At 40.7% G+C, this 24771-nt stretch overlaps 1 protein-coding gene across 2 annotated transcripts in view; it reads right to left on the bottom strand.

Moving 5' to 3' along the window:
- Positions 1 to 371: 371 nt before the first annotated feature.
- plekhh1 (pleckstrin homology domain containing, family H (with MyTH4 domain) member 1) overlaps positions 372 to 24771 on the bottom strand; it is a 40140-nt gene continuing 15740 nt past the window's right edge. For both annotated transcript variants that reach the window (XM_035994551.1, XM_035994552.1), the window contains exons 5-30: positions 24638 to 24721; positions 24240 to 24321; positions 23518 to 23700; positions 22207 to 22958; positions 21322 to 21400; positions 19692 to 19783; positions 19362 to 19509; positions 18659 to 18795; positions 18437 to 18547; positions 18079 to 18165; positions 17499 to 17657; positions 15537 to 15617; positions 14243 to 14422; positions 14042 to 14153; positions 11947 to 12059; positions 10709 to 10885; positions 10363 to 10460; positions 9336 to 9513; positions 8389 to 8544; positions 7389 to 7486; positions 6956 to 7097; positions 6194 to 6336; positions 5842 to 5971; positions 4921 to 5004; positions 4162 to 4308; positions 372 to 2076 (exon numbers count right to left, since the gene is read on the bottom strand). In XM_035994551.1, coding sequence (XP_035850444.1) covers positions 1924 to 2076; positions 4162 to 4308; positions 4921 to 5004; positions 5842 to 5971; positions 6194 to 6336; positions 6956 to 7097; positions 7389 to 7486; positions 8389 to 8544; positions 9336 to 9513; positions 10363 to 10460; positions 10709 to 10885; positions 11947 to 12059; positions 14042 to 14153; positions 14243 to 14422; positions 15537 to 15617; positions 17499 to 17657; positions 18079 to 18165; positions 18437 to 18547; positions 18659 to 18795; positions 19362 to 19509; positions 19692 to 19783; positions 21322 to 21400; positions 22207 to 22958; positions 23518 to 23700; positions 24240 to 24321; positions 24638 to 24721 — 3906 coding nt within the window. In that variant the 3' untranslated portion in view covers positions 372 to 1923. The remainder of the gene's footprint in view (positions 2077 to 4161; positions 4309 to 4920; positions 5005 to 5841; positions 5972 to 6193; positions 6337 to 6955; positions 7098 to 7388; positions 7487 to 8388; positions 8545 to 9335; positions 9514 to 10362; positions 10461 to 10708; positions 10886 to 11946; positions 12060 to 14041; positions 14154 to 14242; positions 14423 to 15536; positions 15618 to 17498; positions 17658 to 18078; positions 18166 to 18436; positions 18548 to 18658; positions 18796 to 19361; positions 19510 to 19691; positions 19784 to 21321; positions 21401 to 22206; positions 22959 to 23517; positions 23701 to 24239; positions 24322 to 24637; positions 24722 to 24771) is intronic.

The following is a 24771-nucleotide window of genomic DNA, read 5'->3' as shown; positions in this document are numbered from 1 at the left end:
ACTTGTACTTTCATTTTTTGTCATCCAGTTCTGGTTAATTAAATACTTTTATTATAACTTTTTGAATTTGACTATTTTGTTGACGGACCTTTCCTAATAGTGAGGATAAACAAGGACGCAACAACATACTGTAGCTAATTACATTAAAACAAAAAATAATATTAATAATTTTGTTATATTGCTGCGTGTATCCTTAGTGGAAAAATACATAAAAATATTGAATTCAAATATAACTCTTCGAAGCGGCAATGAAACGGTTTTGATATTTTGCTGTGTGTGTTTTGTGTGTAAAAACGTATATACTTAGTTACTTTCACCACTGTAAGGAATAAAATAGATTAAATTAAGATATAAGGAAACCCACAGGAACACAGGATTGTACCGTTTATTTTCTTATCACACACACAAACATAAAGACAACATCTTTCAAACATTTGTGACACATTCTAGTACAGAAAGACTAACCAAACATACTCTGCTCTTAAATTACTCTGCTACATAAAAGGAAACTGTACGTTTTCCTAAATAAATGAGACAGTTGTGTTTTAAGCAAAAGCCAAAAAAAATTTGGAAATATAAAATAAATAACTAATATGGACACGAGCAAGGCAGTGGTTTGATCCAAAACAGTTCAAGTCATTAAAATATTTTGGTAGCTCTTATTGTTTATTTTTTAATTTGTCCTCCCTTTTGTTTGTTGATTATTAAAACACTGAGTGACCTGATTATGAATATGCTATATATCTTATAATGCATGTTATTAGTACACATGTTGCACTGCTAAACTTTCACAGATGCATCATACATACAGTATGTCACTGTTATACACTTTTTATATCCCGTCGTGTTATTGTGTACCTCAGTAACATTAAATCAATAGCAGATCACTAGATTCACTTTTATGTGGCCTGCTTTATGCTAGATAAGTGAGCTAAAAATCTTGTTAAAAACAATTGAAAAGGATTACAAAAGGCTCCTTAAACATTAATTTCTTTATGAGGAAAACAGTCTTACACCCTATTTTTTAAGAAAAAATCTAATTGTATTAGGGTAGAGCTGAAACATTTAATTGATTAATTGATTAGTTGACCGACAGAAAATTAATTTGCAACTATTTCGATTATCGATTCATCATTTATCGTCATTTTTTAAACACAATTCAGTGGTTCCAGAAGCTTAAATTCTAATATTTGCTCTCTCTTTTTTAAAGCTGCTGGTCACAAGAACAATATGTCAACTTGGCAGTTGTTTCTATTTTCTGACATTTTATGGACCAAGCATCAATTAATTGAGAACATAATAATCAGACTGATCTATAATTCAAATAATTGTTCATTGCAGCATTACAGTAATATTAGATATGGATTATATCAAATTAAGATGCTAAAAAAGTATCACATGCCATATCAGTCCCTTTCTAATTGCACAGTACCTCATGAACAAATTTAAACTGTTGTTCATTGTGGAGTACGAGCGATCATTCATGGTTAACACATAGTGACATACACACGGTATTCCAGTCAAACCAGCGCTCAGAAGGCAACAGCTTCTGACAGAAGAGGGTCTGAGGTCTGAAAGACTCAAAAACATCAATAAAGGCAAACATGTGAACAACGGCCAGCTGCAGGTGGAAATGTGTCCTCAGACCACTTCTGTATTTCAAAAATAATTCCAACAAGGAATTTGAACCTAAATTCTAAATTAGCAGAGTTGAAACACTCTTTTGTTGTAGAAATAAATAGTCTAACAAGACTGATTGACCTGACATTTCTAAATCTAAATCTTCATAAGAAAAAAAGATTTTGTTCTGTAAAATTGTAAAACCCAGACATGCAACCCAACACACTCCATATGAATGCGGACTAAAGGTCACTGATGTCATCAAGCCTCCCTGTAGTTAAACAGTCATGTTGCTTACATAATTCACAGTAGTGTGGGGCCCTTGGTGGTGTAGTTCATCGCAGGGAAGTGCTTGCTGTCTACGTCCCAGTGGCCGACAGGCTGGTGTGAGGCAGGCGGGAGGCTGGGGTTCCAGTGGTTAATGTAGCTGGCCATGAGCAAAGTCAGCTCCAGTATCTGGGACAAGAGCAAAAACAGGTCCGATCAGAGCGGGACAAATAATGGCTTTAACAGTGTTATGGTGTTTCATTTGATTCTGGGGAGCAGGAGGCCCAGCGTTTCTCACAGAAGACGTGAAAAACCTGAGACACCCAACTGATCTGCTATCAAGAATGGAGTTACTCATTAGTTTCACCCACAGCTGTAACATGACTCGATGTTAAAAGCTCTATTGAGATTCTGCACATAAAATAAGAGATGTTTTCTCCATCAGCTCTCGGTGGTGAGGGCATGTAGAAACAGGTGAATATGAATAAGCCTGGGCTCACTATTCCCTCCCTCATCTTCAGGGCTCCTTTACACCACTTCAACACCTTCAACATTCAGTCCATCGCCCCACATTTCCTTTACGCCTCAGCTGCGGATGGTGGTTACGGACCTTGTTCCCCCACAGCCCTGTCAGATGAACTCAACTTGGCATGTCCATTTTAAACTGGATGGTATTTGACACTATTCACTATAAGTGGATATTGTTACAATAAGTTTTCATACAATTGAACTGTCGATGTTTAGGTTGGTTTGGTCAAGTTTGGATTCATACTACTAGTGGGAGAGTAATGGTTTCAACTCTTTATCCGTTTCTTTTCTATTTCAACCCTTCATCTGTTACTTTTAGCTAACTATTTCAACCCTTCATCTGTTACTTTTAGCTAACTATTTCAACTCTTTATCTGTTACTTTTAGCTAACTATTTCAACTCTATATCTGTTACTTTTAGCTAACTATTTCAACTCTATATCTGTTACTTTTAGCTAACTATTTCAACTCTTTATCTGTTACTTTTAGCTAACTATTTCAACTCTTTATCTGTTACTTTTAGCTAACTATTTCAACCCTTCATCTGTTACTTTTAGCTAACTATTTCAACTCTGTTACTTTTAGCTAACTATTTAGCTAACTATTTCAACCCTTTATCTGTTACTTTTAGCTAACTATTTCAACTCTGTTACTTTTAGCTAACTATTTAGCTAACTATTTCAACCCTTTATCTGTTACTTTTAGCTAACTATTTCAACCCTTCATCTGTTACTTTTAGCTAACTATTTCAACTCTTTGTTACTTTTAGCTAACTATTTCAACTCTGTTACTTTTAGCTAACTATTTAGCTAACTATTTCAACCCTTTATCTGTTACTTTTAGCCAACTATTTCAACTCTTTATCTGTTACTTTTAGTTATTTATTTAAACTCTTTATTCATTACTTTTACCTTATTATTTCAACTCTTTATTTGTTACTTTTAGCTTATTATTTCAACTCTTTATCTGTTACTTTTAGCTAACTATTTCAACCCTTCATCTGTTACTTTTAGCTAACTATTTCAACTCTGTTACTTTTAGCTAACTATTTAGCTAACTATTTCAACCCTTTATCTGTTACTTTTAGCTAACTATTTCAACTCTGTTACTTTTAGCTAACTATTTAGCTAACTATTTCAACCCTTTATCTGTTACTTTTAGCTAACTATTTCAACCCTTCATCTGTTACTTTTAGCTAACTATTTCAACTCTTTGTTACTTTTAGCTAACTATTTCAACTCTGTTACTTTTAGCTAACTATTTAGCTAACTATTTCAACCCTTTATCTGTTACTTTTAGCCAACTATTTCAACTCTTTATCTGTTACTTTTAGTTATTTATTTAAACTCTTTATTCATTACTTTTACCTTATTATTTCAACTCTTTATTCGTTACTTTTAGCTTATTATTTCAACTCTTTATCTGTTACTTTTATCTAACTATTTTAATTCTTTACCCGTTACTTATATCTAACTGTTCAGACTTCTCTGCTTGATTGCAAACTAATTTTCACACACTCTCGATTGCAATATGTCCTGTTTAGGTTACAGTTGACTCAACATGGGATATTTATTTTCTAGTCAAATTGCGATATTTCCACGTACCCCCTACACATATCCCTAGTTGGGAATGCTGCTTTAGATCATCTAACAAAATGTGAAGTGACAACCTTACATGTAGAGGCAAAGTGGAAACTTGTCAATCAGTCAGACTGAGCATGTTTGCAGACATACTCATGACACTTACCTTTGGTTTAGCCATCACAAAGACCAGCTTCTCTGCGCTCTTCTTCGCGACTCCAGGCTCCCTCTGCTGGCTCGTGACTACCATGAAATCGTCACGACAACCACCGAAGGTAATCACAGACTGGTAGGAGTATGTGACCAACGTGTGCTGAAGATGAAAGCATTGCCAGTGTGAAATGTGCAGTGAAACGGATATAAACAGGGGAGCATGTTCATATTTTATTGCTGATCCCAAAATAGAGCGTGGAATTCTTTTGGGAAATTGTTTTGGTTTCTGCTTTTTTTTTAAGAGCAAATTGAGTGTGAAGAAGCGTGACATAATTTCCAGCGACTTCTAGTGATTTTCACTTTGTTTTTTCTCTCCCTACTTTCATGAAAGGGCATGAGCAATGCTGCCAGCCAGACCGAGAATGAAATGGATCTACATGGGCTGCTGAAAATTACAGAGCTCAAGCTAACATCGTTTACATGTTGGAACGGTGTCTGTCAGGGTCAAGAATGTTAAATCAGAGGCTGGCCTTTTATTTTCCTGTGGATTTCTGGTATTTGAAACACCACAGAATAAAAACCATTCCAGACCAGTGGGTCGACAAGGCTCTGCAGTTGTTGCCCCTCTAGCTGAGCACTGCAGTTGTAAAGAGGAATCTCACTTTTTGAGCTATAAACTGAAGTAAATGTAAATTTCTAAAATGTTATTCTCTTCTTCCACGTTTTATGTAACAAGAGATACTGTTGACGGAGGTATTTGTTTGAATCTCACCATTGTATAGTCCAGCACACACAATCCATCTTCATTGACTGCCAGCCACACCTGGCTCTGCTCAACAGGAGAGGGGGGGACCGGCTGTGGACAGGGGAAACAAAAAGAGGTCATGTTACAGGTAATCCATCCTAGTAAACATTACAGCTTCCTCTCTGGCTCTTCTTCCTGGTCTCAAACTGGTCCAACCTATGCTTGGAAGCTTCATGATGTTGATGTTAGGGCATGAATATGATGAATATAACAGAGAGCCTACATTAAGTTATACAGAGTATAGTCTGGATCGACGACGGTTCGTTTACCGGATAGTTCCAGCATCGCCAGAAGTTTTGCCGGATGTCCCTCACCTTCCGCTTTCTTTGTGTTGCCATTTTAATCTCTGGTCACTTTGGTAAACATTAACAACAACCTCCGAGCTAGCAAGCTACATGCTGAGAATGGCAAGTTTTGAAGAAAATTTCAGCGAATGATTGTAAAGATTTACAAAGAATATGTTTACGGTGTTTAATCTCTAACTGGGACGTTTTGGGACCGATTGGCAGGGATTTGCTATGGACAAAATACACACGGCGATGCACTGGTAAGAGCAAATTACGTTTAACCATGTATCCATCTAATTTAAATAGCTCACATTACTGTATCGTGTGAACAGTTAACTTCATTTAATATTGTGGAGTTTACTTTAGCGGGGTTCAAATGTTCCACCAAAACAAGTTCCTACCCGAGACCATTTTACAGATCCATTGCCTTTGCGACTGGAGCTTAGGGCCGCCCAAGACTATTGTGATTGGTTTAAAGAAAGGCAAACAACCAGCCAGACCTTACTCCACACCGCTGTGGAGATAGGTCTGGCAATGCGTGACTATACAGAGTGTAACATTAAACACAAAACAAAGAGAGAAGTGGACTTTTTTTTCTTACCTTGGCACTAAAGAGTTTGGCTCCAAACAGGGGCCATTTGCGAGCCACAGTTAGGTATATTCTCACACACTCGGGTGCACTGCACCCACGTAGCATAGACCACTTAGTGGCCAGACGCTCAGTAAGATCTCTGAAAGGAGAAAAGGACCATTGGTTAAAGTTGTAGCAAAAGAGAACAACAACATGTAGTATTTGTGTCTGATCAACTTATGACAAAATGCCAGTGTTTGTGTTTTTGTTGCAAGAGGATATTGCATAATACATTAAACATGTATGAGGACATTAGGTTATCAGGTTCTAGATAAAAGCAAACGTGGAGTATTTATTTGTATGACAGCAGTGTTTGTTTAACCTGATCTGCTCTGAGTTGCAGTCCTGTTTGTAGCGTTTGGGGTAGAAGCGCTCTAAAGCCTGCAGGAGAATCAGCTGAGATTTAGGCTGAGGAGAGCCGGTAGGAGAGGAAGCAGCTGGTCTCTCTAAGTCACCATGTTCAACCTGGAAGAAGAAAGAAGAAAGCATAGACAGTTAAATAAATGGACCAACAGATCCCATTGCTCTGGACGGAGACCAGTGAAGGATATTAGAAGCACTTCCGGTGATGGCTGAGCGTTACTGCGCAGCCTCAAACTGAGCTTGACGTAGATGTGACGTGAGCAACCTGTCTGAAAGTTGGAAGTCTTCTGGTAGCTGTGCCAAGAGAAATCTCAATCATTCAGAATCTTACAGAGACGGAGAGCGTAGGTATATGTAAGGAGATAACATAGGCAGAGGCTAATTATTGCTAACTAAAATGCTAGTTAACATTAGCAATTAAACTTAAACAGCTAATGTAAGTCGAAACTGCCTGCAAGCCTCTCCTGTACTATACGGTAATTCCTCTACTATGCAACAGTAAGTCGCGTGGTTATGATAACGAGTGCTTGTTAGCATCAAAATGGCGCCATAGGAGGTACGCGTTGTGGAGAGAAGCTTACCCCCTTGGATGAAAGTAGAGAGAGAGTTACAAAGAGAAAGATAGCTTTAAAACACAGAAATTCTTACTGACAGTACAGTGTTTTCATACATTAAAATACAAGTCTTTTTACTCCTATAAGCTGACATAATCTTTACAGACCTGTGCCATGAGGGCAGCCACCTCCAGAGCCAGCTCTTTGTTCACAGGGAAGTGGCCTTGCTGAACTTCATCATTGACCTGGTACGCCAGCAGGAGGCGCTCTCGCTCCGTCTCTCCTTTCACCTGAGATCTGATACACAACCTGTGCATGCACACATGAAGAAAGAGTTTTCATGAAACTTGTTTCTCTGGTAGAGGTTGGAATTATGCACACTTCACTTCATTTCCAAGATGCAGGAAATCTAACCCTGACACCTAAAGTTCCTTAGAAACGTATGAAGGCAGAACACATATCACATCACTGTCTTTTATTGTGTGCTCTGTTTTGTTTTAAAAGGCCTTTTCTTTAGACAAATTTGTGTGACCACATAATAAAAGATGCTGAGGTAATGTGCGTTTTTTACAAAGCCCAGTGTGACAATAGAAATCCTACCTGCTTTTGTATGTTAGACGCACAATCCGTGTCCCCTCATTTTTCCCAGGATGCAGCTCTTTTAGGGCCTGCTCCCACTTGGAAATGACATCACAGATCTGGCAAAAAAGGGATACAAGTCAGTCTCTAGTCAGACATATGGAAGCTTTTACCTTATTTCTGGTTCTGTCAGCAGGTAGCAGCAGCTATAGCTACAGTAGTCTATATCCATGACATGACGATTGCTTCGTTGACGCTGGAAATTCCGCCGGATTTCACTCTTTACAGCCGGATGTCCGGTGCCTTCCGCTTTCTTTTTATTTTAAACTCCGGTGGATTTATGAGGACTATGGTTAACTGCTTCTCAGATCTCTGCAGGGTAAATCCAGATAGCTAGCTAGACTATCTGTCCAATCTGAGTCTTCTGTTGCACGACTTGTCCTTCCCGAGGCTATTTTGCAGCGACACCGAGCCTGCTGCCGGTGTTTAGCGCCGCCCATGACGATTGTAATTGGTTTGAAGACATGGCAATAAACCAGAGCACCTTTTTCTCACATCCCAGAATGCTGTGTGGACTAGCCAGACCGTCCTCTGCCGCGCTGTGGAGGAAGGTCTGGCAAAGCGAGACTATAGCTACAGAGAAAGACATCCTTCAAATGTACTGTATACTGTACGAGCCAGACAGAGTTATAAATCTAGTCTATTCACTGTCTTTGGCAGGCTGGTTAAACATAATGGAGCAGTTTCAGTAACAGAATGAAAACTGAGTGGAAAAAAAACAATTTTATCATGATTGAGCGGAATTAAATTACAGAGTAAAGGCTTTGGTATGCTGGCACGTGACTACATTTAAAAACCAAAAAGTCACAAAAAAGTTTGGACAGCCTTAATTTGTCAAAATAGTCTTTAACTAGCCACTGCTGATCCTCCAAAAATATTAAGTAACACTTAAATGCACTACAAAAGCCTGTGTGTAGAGGGTCTCTTACATATCCTTCTGTTCAGCGACCCACACTCTTACCTTGGCCGACGGCTGCAGGCAGTGCTCCAGGTCTTTGCCAGATGGATCATCAGTGAAGAGGGCAAACCCAGACAGCTGAGGCTTCCTCACGCCGATCCTCTGGTTCAGCGTACTGAGGAACTCTTCCACTGTTGTGGAGCCGTCGAAACCCACCACCTACATAAGAAAACAAAGGGCACATCTCAGTGATGACCGGAAACCAGTCCCAGCCGATATCAACCTGCATTTCCAGTCCAAACTGCGCCACCTATTAGCAAGGAAAGTAACAGCAGCAGCGGATTAGAACTGCAGATGAACTGTTTACTGCAGCTGTAAGAGGGAGTTAAGACAAAAAACAGCCCTGCATTAGAAAAAAAGAAAGAGTTGTGTTGTTGCAGATACCAGTGAGATGATAAAATATGATCCAGGAAGTCCAGTTTGAGTAATAGATCCGTGAGGTTGAAGGCCTATTCGCGCCAAAACACATGAGACAGGATTTTACAACTCTGGAAAGTTATTACGATGGGAGTGATTTTATTGTCTGTTGGGACGATCTCAAGAGAAACACTAGAAATACAGCATTCACGTTAAAAAGTAATCTTCCACGAATGTCTGCTTGCACGTACTGCATTGGCGAAGATGATGTTACATTGAATTGTGGCAAAAGCTTAGCCAGGTTCAAATGGTTTTGTCAGAAGCCTCTGTGTTGGGACACTCTCGCCCTGCATCTGACATTAGATTTTGAAACAGCTGTTACTTTATTTGCCTGTAGGTGGCAACATCAACTCGTCTCCCTTTACTCTGCATGTTTGAAGTGATGTTGTTACTTTCCTTCCTTATACGCAGCGCACATTGGAATGTGTAGAACTGGACCAAAATACATGAAAACTGCTCCTCCTTAAGGAAAATCTGCTGCTACAGGTACAGGACAGTCAAGACAGTGACAGTGTGATGTACTTTTTTGTTACCTGGTAGGTGTTGTTCATGAAGTGGACTGGGATGCTGAATGGCAGTGAATGGTGGTAGGGGTTTCTCAGCAGGATGGAGACGATCTCCATACGTGAAGGTTTGGCCTCCCGCTCTCCATTCTGCAGTGTTCGCTCCACAGACCTCTGGCAGTACACTGCATACTTCCCCACCTCACTCCTGTGTGGGTGAACAAGGGATAGAGATTAGGGCTGCATGATATAAGGAAAATATCTAATTGCGATTATTTTGACTGATATTGCGATATCATTCATGATGATCATGGAGGGAATGATAATTTTTTTATCATTCTCATTTTCATTGAAAATATTCATCAAAATGATTATAGTGTGATTTTTGCAAGGATTTAGTCTGTTGGACAGATTTGTAGGCTTGGAACGTCTCTGCAGCACCACAATACTTATTTCAGAATGGTTTGACACATATTTTGCCAGTTACACTTTACTTGAAGGTATCTACATAAGAGTGACATGACACTACCATGAACGTGTCATAAACATTATAAACAAGTCATAAACGTTTATGACATAAACAGGCATGCATTTTATCTCATATTTTGTTACTTTTATCGAGAAATAAATACTTTTAAATCCAAAAAACATCGTTCTTGTGACTTGACAATACCTCTGAAGTGACTTGTAAAACGTGGTTGAAGGTAGCGCCGGAGAATTTCTGTTTACTGTTGCCAAGCAACCAGGAGTAGGCTAGGCACGCCCAGGAGCGCCCACAAGTGAGTGCATGTCGCTCTCTTTTGTAGCTAATGTGACTGTAGGATCAGTCCTAATGGAATTAGAGGAGAGTGACTAGGCAAGGTGTGATTTCTGTTTTTGTTTATTTGTTTGTGGGAGAGGATTGTTGTTCTTGTTCAGTTGTATTTGTATGTTCTGTATGTTCTAAACATAAAAAACACAATAAAAAATGTATCTAAAAAAAAAGAATTGGTTTTAGTTACTTAGGAGGCCATACTTTAAGGAGTCATGGGTCAGCTGCAGGCTTTAGGCACCTTACCTTGGGTCAGCATTGCGTTGCAGGTACTGTCTCAGGTACCAAAGGAAATGTTGTTGAGGAAGGAACAGAGCCACACACAGAGACAACAGCTGCCAGCACTGCAGGAAGAGGTGGTAAAAAAAGAATTTACAGGAGCTTTTTTATGCATACATTTTTTTTACTTTTTTCCATGAATGCAGCACCACCCTGCTTCACATTCAGTGTTAACCATCCTGGTTTTCTGTCATGTAAGTTTAAAATAATTAAAAGTGAAGATAAAACACATATATCCACTTTTTCGGCTTTCTGTTTGATCACTTTGCGCTTCACGTGCATCTGTTTTCTCTTCAGCGTGCACCAGGCTGACCTGTGTGAGCGAGTAGTTGTGTGGTGTCCGGTGGTTGGTCTGCTTGATAAGCTGACAGTACACTTCATTCTGCAGCTCCGGGTGGGTCAGGCACACTTGCAAAGCATTCTGGGCCAACGAGGTGTGGTAGTCAACAGACGGAGACTCAACCAGCACGTTGATGAAGAGCTGACAGGACTGCAGAGGGAAAAACTTCTTAATATTTTAAAATCTGACACTTGAGTCCACTGCATTACCAGCAGGTGGAGACAAACACACACCAGATACTACACATTTACATGCATCATAAAAGAGGAAAAGTAATAGAACTTCAGGTGGTAATAATATTCAGGTCAGAGGAAATTTAAAAAAACAAAACAACCTAAATACATGGCATGAGTTCAGTAAATGTGTATGTCTTTTTTTTTTTTTTTTAAGTAACCCCGTCCGCTGGGACAGTTGAAGACAAAAGAACCAATTTAACAGTGTTCATCAGTCAGATTCATTAATACTTCAAAGGCATGAAGTAGAGCGTGGGCTTGAAAAGTGTGTCACTTCCATTCATTCTGTTTCTTTGTGTGTGTTTGGGACTGTTCTTTCGAGGCTGGCTGGTCAAAGAGAGAGCCGATCCATTCATCTTTCAGTCCCATAGTGTAGCGACTGTAGTGGAGCAGAGAGGGGGCTTCTGGGTGGGCGCACTGAGGGCTAAGGAGTTGAAAAGAGAGGAAAGGGATCTGCCATCTTCCTCCAAGGTCCCCTGTTCTACTATGATCCCATTTCTCCTCCCCCATCCTGTGGCTCCCATATCCATTGCTGCCACTCTGAATGCCCTGACCTCCCATGTCTCGTCTTTAAAGGGACACCTTTCACACTGGCTGTAAACCAGAAGAACGGTTAGCCTCAATCAGAGCAGATAATCAAGGCCATTTTCTCTCTTCCACACTTTTAATGAGCTGGGGCCCTCATCCTTGAGCCTTTGATCTGGTTTAGAGACAGGAGGGAAGAAAGGAAGAGGGCCACGGAGCGAATCCAGGAGTAGGAGGGGATAATGTGGGGGTTAAAGGGAGTGGAGTAGGATGGATGATGCCTTGAACAGACCGTCGCAGTGAGAGCCGGGCAGAAAAGGCAAGCGGGATACGGAGAAAGGGATGAAAGGAAAGGCAAGCGGGATACGGAGAAAGGGATGAAAGGAAGAGGAGGATAGGAAGTGGAATAGAACAAGAGAGGCAGAGAGAGGGGTGAGAGGTGGAGGGACATACCTTGAAAAGCTTGAGAGCTTCTGTCTGCAGAGCTTCAGAGGGCAGAGTGGTGAGAGGCGAGCGCAGACCCTCCTTACAGAAGCTCAAGGCCTCGCTCTTCCACAAGGCAGATTCTGGGAAAAAAAAAGGGGAAGCACGTGTGCACGCGCACACACACACACACACACACACACACACACACACACACACACACACACGCAAACACATGTACGCACAGAGAAACAAGATTGAGTTTCAAAGCTGTAATGACTCAACAGCTGACAAAGATTCTGTCGTAAACACAGTCTGCTGTGTGGATTAGGGCTGTCAGACATTGCGGATCAAAATAACATGTAGCATGCTACTGAGTAAATTTGTATCCACTTATAGAGAGACTTTGCATCTTTAAGCCCTTTTAGTCGACTATGCATATACTGTGAGTGTTACAAACATATCTCCAGTGTTGTCAACAAAGAATATGCAGTGGTAAAAATCTGATCAAATGCTTTAGTTCTTGTACTTTGTAACAACAGTTATGAATTACTTTTTGAAATGTTTGTGTGTGACACTGAGGTCATGTTATAAAGTATTGTTTGTGTGAATTTGTGGGTTTTTATACTTAAACTTGACTACTTTTAGGCCAACACAATAACTTAAAAAACTATGGTTGGGTATTGATTGATATCGGTGCATACACAATACCTTTTGATCCTTTTATTTCTCATTTAACAAAACATGTATCAGACTGCTAAATGCATCAGGGTTAAATAAAAAAGTTGTTCCTCAATGAAATACAGTATAACGTTTAAAAGGTTTTCGGATTCAAATGAGATCAAAAATACTTTCAATACTTCTTCTCAATGCAGCAGGTACATTTGGGCCGAATATATTAAAGGAACACGCCAACTTATTGGGACTTTGTCTTATTCACCGTATCCCCCAGAGTTAGATAAGTCCATACATACCCTTCTCATCTCCGTGCGTGTCGTAACTCTGTCTGACGGCCCCAGCGCTAGCTAAGCCTAGCACAGATCCTGGAGGTAACCGGTTCCATCTAACCTACTGCTCCCAATAAGTGACAAAATAACGTCAACATTTTCCTATTTACATGTTGTGATTTGTATAGTCACAGCGTGTACAAATAACAAGGTCACATGAGACACAGCCATCTTCTAACCGTATACAAACTAGGAACTATATTCTCAGAAAGGCGAAGCACTGCTACTTCTGCTACTTGGGCGGAGTGATTTGCTAGCAGGACCTGAAAAGCCCTGTGGTGAGGAGCACAGAGTTCGCCTGGAGTTCACTCAGAGTTGGAGTAATAGAGTCAACAATTACTAGATAGTAAAAGCATATTGACCTTGTTATTTGTACACGCTGTGACTATACAAATCACAACATGTAAATAGGAAAATGTTGGCGTTATTTTGTCACTTATTGGGAGCAGTAGGCTAGATGGAACCGGTTACCTCCAGGATCTGTGCTAGGCTTAGCTAGCGCTGGGGCCGTCAGACAGAGTTACGACACGCACGGAGATGAGAAGGGTATGTATGGACTTATCTAACTCTGGGGGATACGGTGAATAAGACAAAGTCCCAATAAGTCGCCGTGTTCCGTTAAGGCTCGATACAAAGCTATATAAAAGGACTCATTTCTTCACTAAAACTTTATTCCTGGCAGTTAAGTGAAGACTTTAAAACAACGTTTAGAACTTCATGTTGGGAAATAAAGTGTACAGAAAGTAGAGTTGAGGAGTTAACTGACTAACTTAGAGGGGTGTTGGTTGCATTGTGGGAATTTGTACTCATGAACTCAGTATTTCTAAAAGGCTGGCTACATTGCTGCTTTATTGTGTTGCCCTGGATTTTTTGGACAAAGATTTGTAACCTTGAAATGTAACTAGTTGCTTCTAATTTACATGGGAGCGCAAAGTAGCATATTCAATTAAAAACATCTCTCTTCTTCGTAATGCTCAACACTGGAAACAGTTTAGGAGAAGTGCACAAAGTATATTTGAAGTCAAATGTATTTTTAACCTCTTCTAATAAACCGGTTACACCGACAACACTGCAGTCACTAATGACACTTCTTTGCTGTAGACCAGGGATCTTCTCACCTGGGTCTCCCTCTGCATCAAGGAGTTTACCAATGAGCTGCTCGTACTCTGTGCCCACTTTGAAGCTTGCACAGCTGCCAGCTGCCACGGTCAAGTGATACAGCCATGTATCCTGTGTACAAAAAAAAGCATTCATGTGCAAAGAGAAATAAATGGACTAAATGTTGTTTGAGTCTCGTCCTATGGGTAAATTGCCAGTACCTTCTCCTGCTTGGTGCCGATGAGCAGGTATGTAGGACTCTGGTCTCTTGGTTGGACCACTAAGGTGCAGTGGGAGGAGAGGAAACCTCGACTGCCTGCCTCATAGTCCTCATCCGAATCACAGGAGCGATCCACTTCCTGTACCGAGGCCTCCCGCATCTGCAGCTGACCCAGAGGCAACTGAGACAGAAGGAGTAAATCAGTAAACAAGGAATCAAAACAAAAGATGGTGGTAACTAGTATTAGACAAACAGATCTAAGTGTGTTCAATTAAAGAAACAAACTGACATCATTACACCTTCTTTTCTTGTCTAAGCAACAGTTGTATAATCCTGTACTTGTCAAAAACCTATTAGTCTGTACTAGGGCTGAACGATTAATCGTTTTCAAAATCAAAATCGCGATTTGAAAGAATGCGATTAGTGAAGACCGCGATTTATCAAATGTGAATTATTTAGTTGAATGTTTGGTGTAACATTTGATTTAACATTTTTTTATTCCTCTTTTTATTATTATATTTTAAGGTAAATGCTGGAACAATGTTACATTTCACAGATTGTTTAAAGTGCTCATATTATGCTCATTTTCAGATTCATAATTGTATTTAGAGGTTGTACCAGAATAGGTTTATGTGGTTTAATTTTCAGAAAACACCATATATTTGTTGTACTGCACATTGCTGCAGCTCCTCTTTTCACCCTGTGTGTTGAGCTCTCTGTTTTAGCTACAGAGTGAGACATCTCACTTCTGTTCTATCTTTGTTGGGAGTCGCACATGCACAGTAAATACTGCTAGCTAGTCTGTTGCAGAGCATGAGGGCGTGCCATGCTAGCAGCTAGGCGAGCATTATAACATGTGGTACAAAGTGACGCACGTTTGTCTCTGAAGTAAAGGCTGGACTACAATAGAGCTGTTTGGAGCAGTTTGTGAACAGTGTTTTCTGTTGGAGATGGTAAGTCCCTTTGGGGTGGACTTTGGGCTATTTCACTTTGTAAACCTATAACATGCACAAAAAAGATATATAACACAATAAAGGAAAGGGGGAAAGCCAAAAAGCATAATATGAGCACTTTAAAGAAATGTCCTATTTTCAGTGGATGTTTCATTTATTTGTTACTTTATTTAACATGATCGTAGAAAGTGCAATATGTAGCTTTAAAAAATCATTTTAGATTTTTTCCCCAAATCGTTCAGCCCTAGTCTGTACAGAAGACAACCGCTAAGGAGCATGTATTTGCAATAATCACTAACAAAAGCAGGCGGAGACATGTTAGGAGAAGGGAGTTTTGTCAACCTTGTCTTCCTGATTACGATAGTAGTAGAAGACCTTTCCAACCATAGAACACCACACCAGCTTAGAGTGTCCATGTTTGACCTGAAACGAGAAGACAATGGCATAGAATGTATAAGAGAAGTATCAGGACACGTCCCAAGACTGTCTGGCTGTTTTTCAAAACAGTAGCAAATATAAGACTAAACTTTTTTGTAATCTTTGAAACTCAGATCAAAGAAGTTTTTAAAAGCTTGACAGATGTTAGTCAGGGGATTTCTACATCTGACCAGCAGATGTCCCAGGAGTGTGCAGGTAAGTGCGCTAATCATTATTTAAGATTTGTTTTGTTTCCAAAAGCAAAGTGACGACTAATGTCTGCCAAATGTAAACACTCTATCCACGCTCTGATTCTGATGGTGCATTCAGCTTCATTTTAACCAGGAATGCGGCGGCTGCTGCTGCTGATAATAACACATCACTTTCAGCGACTTCTTTCACAGAGTTTGGGAAATATGAATGGAGCCATGATGTCATGGGAGGATGCCGTCGACACAAAGCCAGCTGTGCATCGCTTAAAAAGGGGGTCACCGGGGTTAACTGCGCTGAGAGGCAGAACAGCCCCTGTCTGGACGGAGATCACGTCATAACTAGCAGATCAAAGACGACTCTCAGGAAGGGATTTGGGGTTTGGTGAGAGGACGTGGGCTGTCAGTCAACTGTCAGAGACCCATCACTGACACCCGTCAGATGTTTAAGTGTCTTAACCTCACCAAGAGACAGGCATTAGAAAGGCCGGGAAAAGAGGAGGGTGAAAGGGGAAGGAGATCTCAAGAATTCCAGCAGCTCGGGCCTTATAGCCGTGTCCCAACGTGAAGGAGGTTTTCAAGAATCTGCTTCAAGTGATCCGTCAAACGTTCCCCACCCCAGTGACAGACACTTCTATATCTGTCTGAAAGAGGACGTTAAGCCTGAAAATCGGTTATTTTTGGCATCCTCTCAGGGTGTAAGCCTGGTTAATCTATACCTTCTGGAGCTATGCTATGGAAATAGGGAAGGGAAGTAAGGATTCTTCACCTAGAATGACATACCAGTTAAAAACCTGATAAAATGAACTACATTATTTCAGTAAATACACAGTGCACACAAAAAGTTTTATTATTTCTACATGATTTTAGTAAGTCTCATTTTGTGTGATTCCAGATGGTAAAGAACCTTGAGCTGAGAAATTAATCATTTAGCCAATTGGCAGAAATAACAATAATAATAATAACAATAATAATAATAATAATAATAAAATTTTATTTGGCGGACGCCTTTCTAGATACACAAGGACATCTTACATGTTTAAGAGGGCATAAAAGAAGAAAATACAATAGAATACTGATAATTTAGTAATTGTTTAAGTCATTTTTCAAGCAAAAAAATACAAAAATGACCTGGTTCCAGCTCCTCAAATGAATTGAACATTTGCACATTTTTCTTAGTTTTCTAAGATAGTAAACTGAATATCTTGTTTGTTTTCAACTGTTGGTCGGACAAAATAAGTCATTTTAAGATGTCAAATTGCATTCTGGGAAATTGTTTGGGCAATTATTCACCATTTTCTGATATTCTATAAACCAAACGATTAACCAATTAACAGTAAAAACAATCGTCGGATTATTTGCTAATCAATAATAATAAATAGCTTGAGTTTGAGCATTATATTCCTATTGAATATTAACTAAGAGGTTTGGTTTCAACTTTCATGAATACTTAATATTAAACAGAAATAAGTTCTTGCTGAGAAATAGATGAGACGATTAAAACCATAATAATACTTTGCTAGCTGTTCCCGTCATAATGCTAAGCTAAGCTAATTGTCTTGTTGCAGTATCTTCATGTGTAGCGCACAGACATGAGAGGTATTTATTTTATCATCATAATGCTCTGCAAGAAAGCAAAAGGGCTTTAACTGAGCTACCGAGACTTCTGTCTCCTGACCTTTGTAAGCCAACCCCTCACAGTGGGCTTGGCGGTGGTCTCCACAGTAACGGGGCTGCTGGCCTGGACTCTGAGTATGTTCTGCAGAACCCTGATCCACTCCTCCAAGATGTTGGGTGAGTCGGCAGTCAGATAGAAGGTCTTCTTCTCTGTAATCAACTGATTAGACGTAAAGGGAGAAATATGGGAGAAATGCAAAAGCTAAGCTGGACTGAGATAGCATCATTGTGTCAGAGGAGATCAGAATCAGCTTCTGAAGAGCCAGGGGAACATTTCAGGCCTGTCATTTTAAGCGGCTTCTCTGGTATGCAGCAGTAAAGCTCCACTGTGATGCAGTGTTATAATAAGAGTGTGTGTATGTGTGTGTAGCTGCATGTGTCCTCTAACAACTGTTTAAGTTTTTCTATTTTTCTTTCATGCCACAGTCTTTCGAATTGTAACAAAAAATTTAACTACCATTTCAATTCTTTGCATAGCCTGTAAAAGAAAGTAGTCATAGTGTGCAGCATAAATCATACTTTCCTTGTCTTGGAGTATTCTTACACAAAGTTAAGCACTATTGGAAATGTTTTCCACTTACTTGAAATGTCTGCGCTCCTTCTCCACGTACTATACAGCAGGACGTGTTCAGTTCAATCTGACCCTGAGGTTTCCTGATCACGTCACTCTGAATACACACACCAAAAAACACACATACACACACAAGAATTTTCATTTCTGTCAAAAATTATGATTATAAATTCAATCACAAAGTTTGTAATGTACTTTTTTTTTATCTACACTGACAAAACTGCTGTGATAGTGTTGAGAGGGTGTTCGTGCCTTCAACTGCAGCCATCTTGCACGCAAACGCACAACATTTTGAAATATTTTTGCAATGTTTTTATGTGCAGACAGCAAAACCTTAGAAGGAAGGAAGCAGGCAGGCTCACACTCACAGGAGATTTATAGTAGAGGATCTCTCCATTCCTCAGGATGAACCAGCGACGTTTCCAGGCTTTCACCTGACTGCCCATCTTCAGCAGGTACCCAGACTTCTCCAGCATCTCCTACAGACACAAATAGCACAGGAGTTATTCAAACACAACTGACTGCTCATACTGGAGTTGACTTATCATAGAATTGAAATTGCAATGATTGAAATGCAGGACTCCACTCACAGGCCCAGTGCTCTCACAGGAATAGGAGGAGGTTCGCTGGACTTTATGTTCCGGTTCGGAGTAGTCACTGTCCAGGGAGTAGGCATCGGGAGGAATGGCATAATCACTCTCTGAGCTGATGGAGGACATGGACACCCCTAGGAAAACAAGAGATGGTAAATACATAAGGTACGGTAAGTAAAAAAGATATATTAGAAGTGGTTGAAGGGAGAAAAACACAGAAAATAAATTATACATGTCGTGATTTAAGAGCCAGCAAGCAACAGAAGGTTTAAGACAGAAGACTCTTAAAGGGAAAATTCAGACTCTTAGATCACTATTAGATATCATCGGTATGTTATGCTCAATGCATCCCATCAGTTATTTTGCATTGAGTTTAAGTGGTGAATACTATCTGTAGCCACTGACTGCTGTAGTTTACTTTCCCTTAAGCTGCATCATCTACTTCAGTTAATGATTTCAAATGTATCTTGGTACTTTCCGTCCTTACAGACCTTGCAGCTTCTCACAACTGCATACCATTCTGGTCAGCAGACAAACTGCTGCCTATTCCAATGCTAGTTTCCTACCTTTAGGCTGGTGTAAACACTGGATCCAAAATTCATGGATATTCTTAAACTTACATTGTCAACTATATTAAGGCAAGGCAGTCTTTCCTAGTTGAGATGAGGAAATTTTGTAATCTGTAATGTGCAATCCTCACCTCTCTTGACAGCACGTGGGCTCCCCGGGACGCTGCTCTTTCTGTCCGGGCTCAGGATGGAGGTCCGTAAACTGGCCAGAGAGCTGCTGTCGTCCTCAGACCCAGAGTCATCATCGGGCAGAGGTACGCTGCTGATCTGAGTGGCTTTCTAAAACAAACAATTGAGAGAGCACTGTAAAGTTAAACACCACCTCATGAAATTTCAGTACAGATGGAAACAAGTCTGACGTTTTAAAACACAAACTAGCTGACAAGCTGCATCAAAAGTAAAGCACAGATCCAGCCGCACTGTAAACCTTTAATAATAAAAAAATAAAAAAATTCACTCACCCCTTTCAGTGTGGTATAGACTGGTACATTGATATTCTTATAGATCAGCTGGGTAAACGGACCTGCCGCTGGATATTGGGGTAAGTTGGACCCTGCAAAATACACGGGAAAAACATTTACTCAGAATTTATTAGATTTCATGTTTATTTACTTATGGACATGTACACAGCATGCCAATGCCACAAAGCACAGAATTTGATGATTAAAGTGAGACTATAAAACTTTTGCAAAACAGCAGTCTATATCCCTGAAGTTCCACTTCTGGGATTGCTCCGTTGCCGCCAGAAAATCCGCAGGATTTCACTCATTTAGGCCGGATATCCGTTACCTTGGGCTTCCTTTGTGTTGGCATTTTAAACTCCGGTCGATTTATGAGGACTGTGGTTAACCTTTTATCAGATCTCTGCAGGGTAAATCCACACAGCTAGCTAGACTATCTGTCCAGTCGGAGTTTTATGTTGCATGACTAAAACAACTACGTACACAAGGTCCTTCCAAGCTTATTTTCAAAAGCGCGCTTTGGAGGAAGGGTCTGGCAAAGCGAGACTAGCAAAACAGTGGCCACTGTGGTCACAAATGGCAATTACAGAACAATGGCCAACAGTTTGTCGGTTATGAACGTTGTTGTCACTAAGGCATTGCATTGTTGGATATTTAAGCCAACATATTTTACCAGTGTTTGCATACTGTAATATTTCACCGAAAATAGTATGTAATTCTCGTACTATTGGTTTCATACTAAGGTTTGGAGCTTTTAGCCTAATAAATGGCATGTATGGAATTTCGGACACAACCATGGTAATTCTTATAGGAGTCTGTATTGTTGCAAAGGGGGAAAATATAGCACCCTTACTCAAGATATAGATGCAGGACTTCATGCTTCTGACGTACCCACTAATTAAAGAAAAAGTCGAAAAGGCTTGAGCTAACACAAAATAAAACTGGTCCATGCTAGTCATTCTGCCAGAGATTAAAAATGCTCCAACAACAGATGCACCTTTAAGGCACAAACATCAGAGGAAGGTGAATAAGCTGAGCAAGCTATGACTTAATCCACAACAGCCACTTGGCAGTCCGCTCCATGTACCTGGCAGTCAGGAAATGTAATAGTTGGAGTGCTGTCAAACCTTAGTCTGCATCCTGACAAAATGGATAATGTCGGGACAAAAAGCATAGCAGTAATTACACCCAGACCAAGTCCTTTCATCGCAGCTGATTAAAAAGCAGCCTCTCCCTCAGCTTCTTTTAACCCCACCTTATGCTCTTCCTTGGCTCTTTAAAAAAAAGTAAGGGAGGCTCCTGAAGAGGAGCCCACACCTGTGCAGGTGTGTGGAGCCTTGGGCCAGAGGAAGTGACATCAAAGGTGGAAATGACAGATCCAAACCAACCACACACCTCCACAGCAGCATTAGCAGCAGCTGAATGACATGCCACTTCACAGTAATGACTCATCTCCTACACCACCCAGGCTCGTGCAGACAGACAGGCACACACACATGGTTAGACACTGCTTTACACGTGAAAAACAGACCATAAATGGATGTTGAATGCCTCACTGTAGCAGAAAAGTGGATGTTAGTGAAGAAGAAGTGGATGGCTAGTTTCTTGTTTCTGGCTGCGGGGGACTCACCTCGTCCTGGTCCCCTGGCTCCAGGACTGGCCTCTGATACTCTCATTCCTGACTTTGCCACAGCGTAGATCCGACTCTCCTGCAAAGGTCAACAAAGTCGGGAATATTGCTCTCACTTCACTTAAACATTCATTATAAAAACCGTCAGACAGTACAACACCTTGGCATTGAGAGTTTTGCAGAATACATCAATAAAGTAATAGTTTGACATAGTTTGACAAGATCAATATATCTGTACGTTACACAGCCAGCAGCCGGTTAGCTAAGCTTAGCACAAAGACTGGAAACAGACTGGAAACAGAAGAAAACAGCTAGCCTGGCTCTGTACAAAGGTAACACCTCTAAAACCCACACGCTAACATGCTCTTGTTTGTTAGTGTAAGAGCAACAATTTCTAATTTGACGGTGGCTTATTTGTTGGACTATTTCTTGGCTGGGACCAGTAACTTCCTAGAGTCTCTGATGGTTGCCTGGCAATTGGTCCAAACAATAGTCCATAGACCAATAACCCAATGTAAAATGCTGAATTGTGGCTTTTACACATTTTGTGGTTTGTGTAATGGATTAAACAAACAAGATATAACATGTCAATTATGGGCTTTGGAGGTGCTTCTAGACAGATCAGTTATTTTTGGACAGAGCCAGGCTAGCTGTTTCCAGGTGTTGTGCTAAGCTAAGCTAAGCTAACCGACTGCTGGTGGTACCGTACAGACAAGAGATCGATCTACTTATTTAACTCTCACAAGAAAGAAAACTCTGAGCCGCAGTGACTGAAACAAAAAGATAATGGATCCAACTGAATTGCTCATGCTTGCAGGTAAGATTTTAACTGCATAAAACAACATAAAATGTAAAAGTTGAATAGATAATGCTGGTCTCTCATACCCATGAAGGAAAGCGGTGTAAAGGAGGCGTTGGCGGTGGATCCAGCTGCTCCAGCTCCTCTGGAAGTCCCACAAAGGAGACTCCATCCCGGTATAGCTCCTCTGATCCCGACCCCTCCACCACCCCGTCCATGCTGTCAGGAAGCCCATCGTCAATGTCTGTTTCCTCCACAACCTGCGAGAAGGGTGAGGTGGCGGTGCCTGTGCTCTTGAGGGTGGAAGAAGTGGAGGATGGGGTCATGATGTCTATGCTAACGTTGAGGTGGTGGAGTCTGTCCAGGCTGGGCTGCGGCTGGCTGTAATGCTTCTTCACCAGCTGGATGCTGTCTCTGGGGGTGAGTGGAGTTCGTACTTTAGGTAGCGTCATGCTGGTGCCCGACTGGTGAAAAGGAGGATTGGGGAAGGGGTTGTTGGTGGAGGGGGAGCGCGACAGGAGAGGGCTTCTGGGTGATATTCTGAGGGATGACTCTGGGGAGCTCGATCCATGGGCCATCTCGTAGGCTGAGGACGAAGACGAAGAGGAAGAGGACGAGTGAAGGCACTGAGAGCGGAACTTGCTGTTGAGCTCATCGGAGGAGTTGTCTCTGTCAGAGCCCCCTGCCTGACCCTCTGGGCCCACTGGGAGCTCTGGTCCACTGATGGAAACAGGGCTGCTGGGGCCCTCCCTGCTCTGAGCCTGAGAGACAGCACCATGGGCTCCAAGGTCTCCGAAACAACTCAATTTCCTGGACTGTTCAGGAGTCCTTTTCACATCTGAGGAGACAGATTATTAACATTTGAGAAAGTCTACATGCCATGGAGGAACTGATGTTACTCCAAGGAATACAAAAATATGTGTTGATTCGTACGAGCAGCAAAGGTCTGGATGATAATCGTTTAACTGCTACATAACTATATATGCATAAATAAATATATTTCAACAGAGATCTGGAGCTATGATGACATGAGAGGGCAACACAGAAGAAGTGTATTGATGGAGGAACTAAAATCAGAGCATTAAGTACAGATGGATCAATGGAGGAAAAATGGGAAACGTTAAAGTCTATGGGCAAATTGTGTGTTTTGACACTTTCTTTGCTGTAATTATGAGTGACTTCCATGAATCCAAGCAGCAATCCTCCAGAGGAGCTTAAAACCTTTAAAGAGCCACTTTTAAGACTAAAGATGACGTTTCTACTTATAAAATCGATTTTTTTCGGTGATTCGGTATCACTCAAAGCAGCAGTTGATGATTAAATTAAAGAACACGCTCATTGCTTCAAAAAGCTTCCTGCCACCCATCCCAAGATAATATGAATTAAGGGCAGCACACCTGTCGGCGAGGTCTTGATATTAGAGGTGGCTCCCCGGGGACCTGCTTGTCTCCAGCTGTCATCTTGGGCAGGTGGTGTGCCGGGGCTGCTGGGAGGAAACAGAGGACTGCTGGGCACCAGGTGGGTATCCATTACAGGGGAGTTGGCAGGGGATCCAGAGGATGCAGGTTTCTCTAAGAGAGCTGGAGGAGAAAGACAACACCAGTAACTCACTCTCTTTCCCACAAAAGATACATCAACTCCTTACTTGTCTACATGACCTTTTACTGCTAATAAAAAAAGCTTGCAAAATACTGAAAATGTCGGCAATATTATAAGCAAGAAATGTGCAATGCCCAAATAAACGGTGGACAAATTCATGTTAATCAAACCATTCAAATATTCTTTATGACTTCTAATCTAATGCTGAACTACTGGCTACTATTACATCAAACAATTCAATGTATTGAATTGTAAATCAATTTGTTGTACTGAAATCAATATTAATGTTGGACTGTACTATATAATGTTTATTTGCATATACAAAGTTATATGGACAAGAAAGCTGAGAGAAAACATTGTTTGCTGAAGCAGAAAGAGTGCAGTATCTGCATTTAGAGCTATAACGAAGGTACTGTGGCAATGACTCTATTATGATAAAATAATCATCCTATAAAGACATAAAATTAAGGTATTACAGGCTTTAAATCTTTTTAACGCCATTGCTCCTGTTGGTATTCACCTTGTAGTTTTTCCTGCAGCAACATTATCTGTTCCGTCTGCTTAATGTTGGCCATTTTCAGCTGCTGGTTCTCTTGCTCCATCTGCAACAAAGCACATATATATCTTCAACGACAACTTTTAGCAGCCATATACACAAATGTCTTACTGAAAACAATGAACTTTTATTTTATTATTGTGATTATAATTTCCAAGTAAGTGCTAATGCCTCTTAAATCTGCTTCATCATTGCTAAATAAGCATTTTGTAATTCTCTGACTGTGTATAAACAGCTGTAGATGAAACACTTTTAATCATAAGCGTCTCTTGTTGCCACAGTTGATGTCTCTGAGCAGCGTGAGGACTTTCCCAGAGGCTCTTACATGAGTCAGGGGTGTATGTCTACATGTGTGAGCTTACCTCTTTAAGTTTGAAGGTGACCCAGTCTTTAATCTTGGCAGCCTTCTCCTCAATACTTTTTGCCTCCTGGGCTCTGACTAAGATCTGCAGTCAGAGAAAATGGGGTTTGTGAATTATTTCAACCTACATTTTAT

Source organism: Sander lucioperca, chromosome 18 (assembly GCF_008315115.2).
Source record: "Sander lucioperca isolate FBNREF2018 chromosome 18, SLUC_FBN_1.2, whole genome shotgun sequence".
NCBI classification, from domain to species: domain Eukaryota; kingdom Metazoa; phylum Chordata; class Actinopteri; order Perciformes; family Percidae; genus Sander; species Sander lucioperca.
The sequence above is the reverse complement of the archived record's forward strand: the minus strand, read 5'-3'. Positions and strand labels throughout refer to the sequence as shown.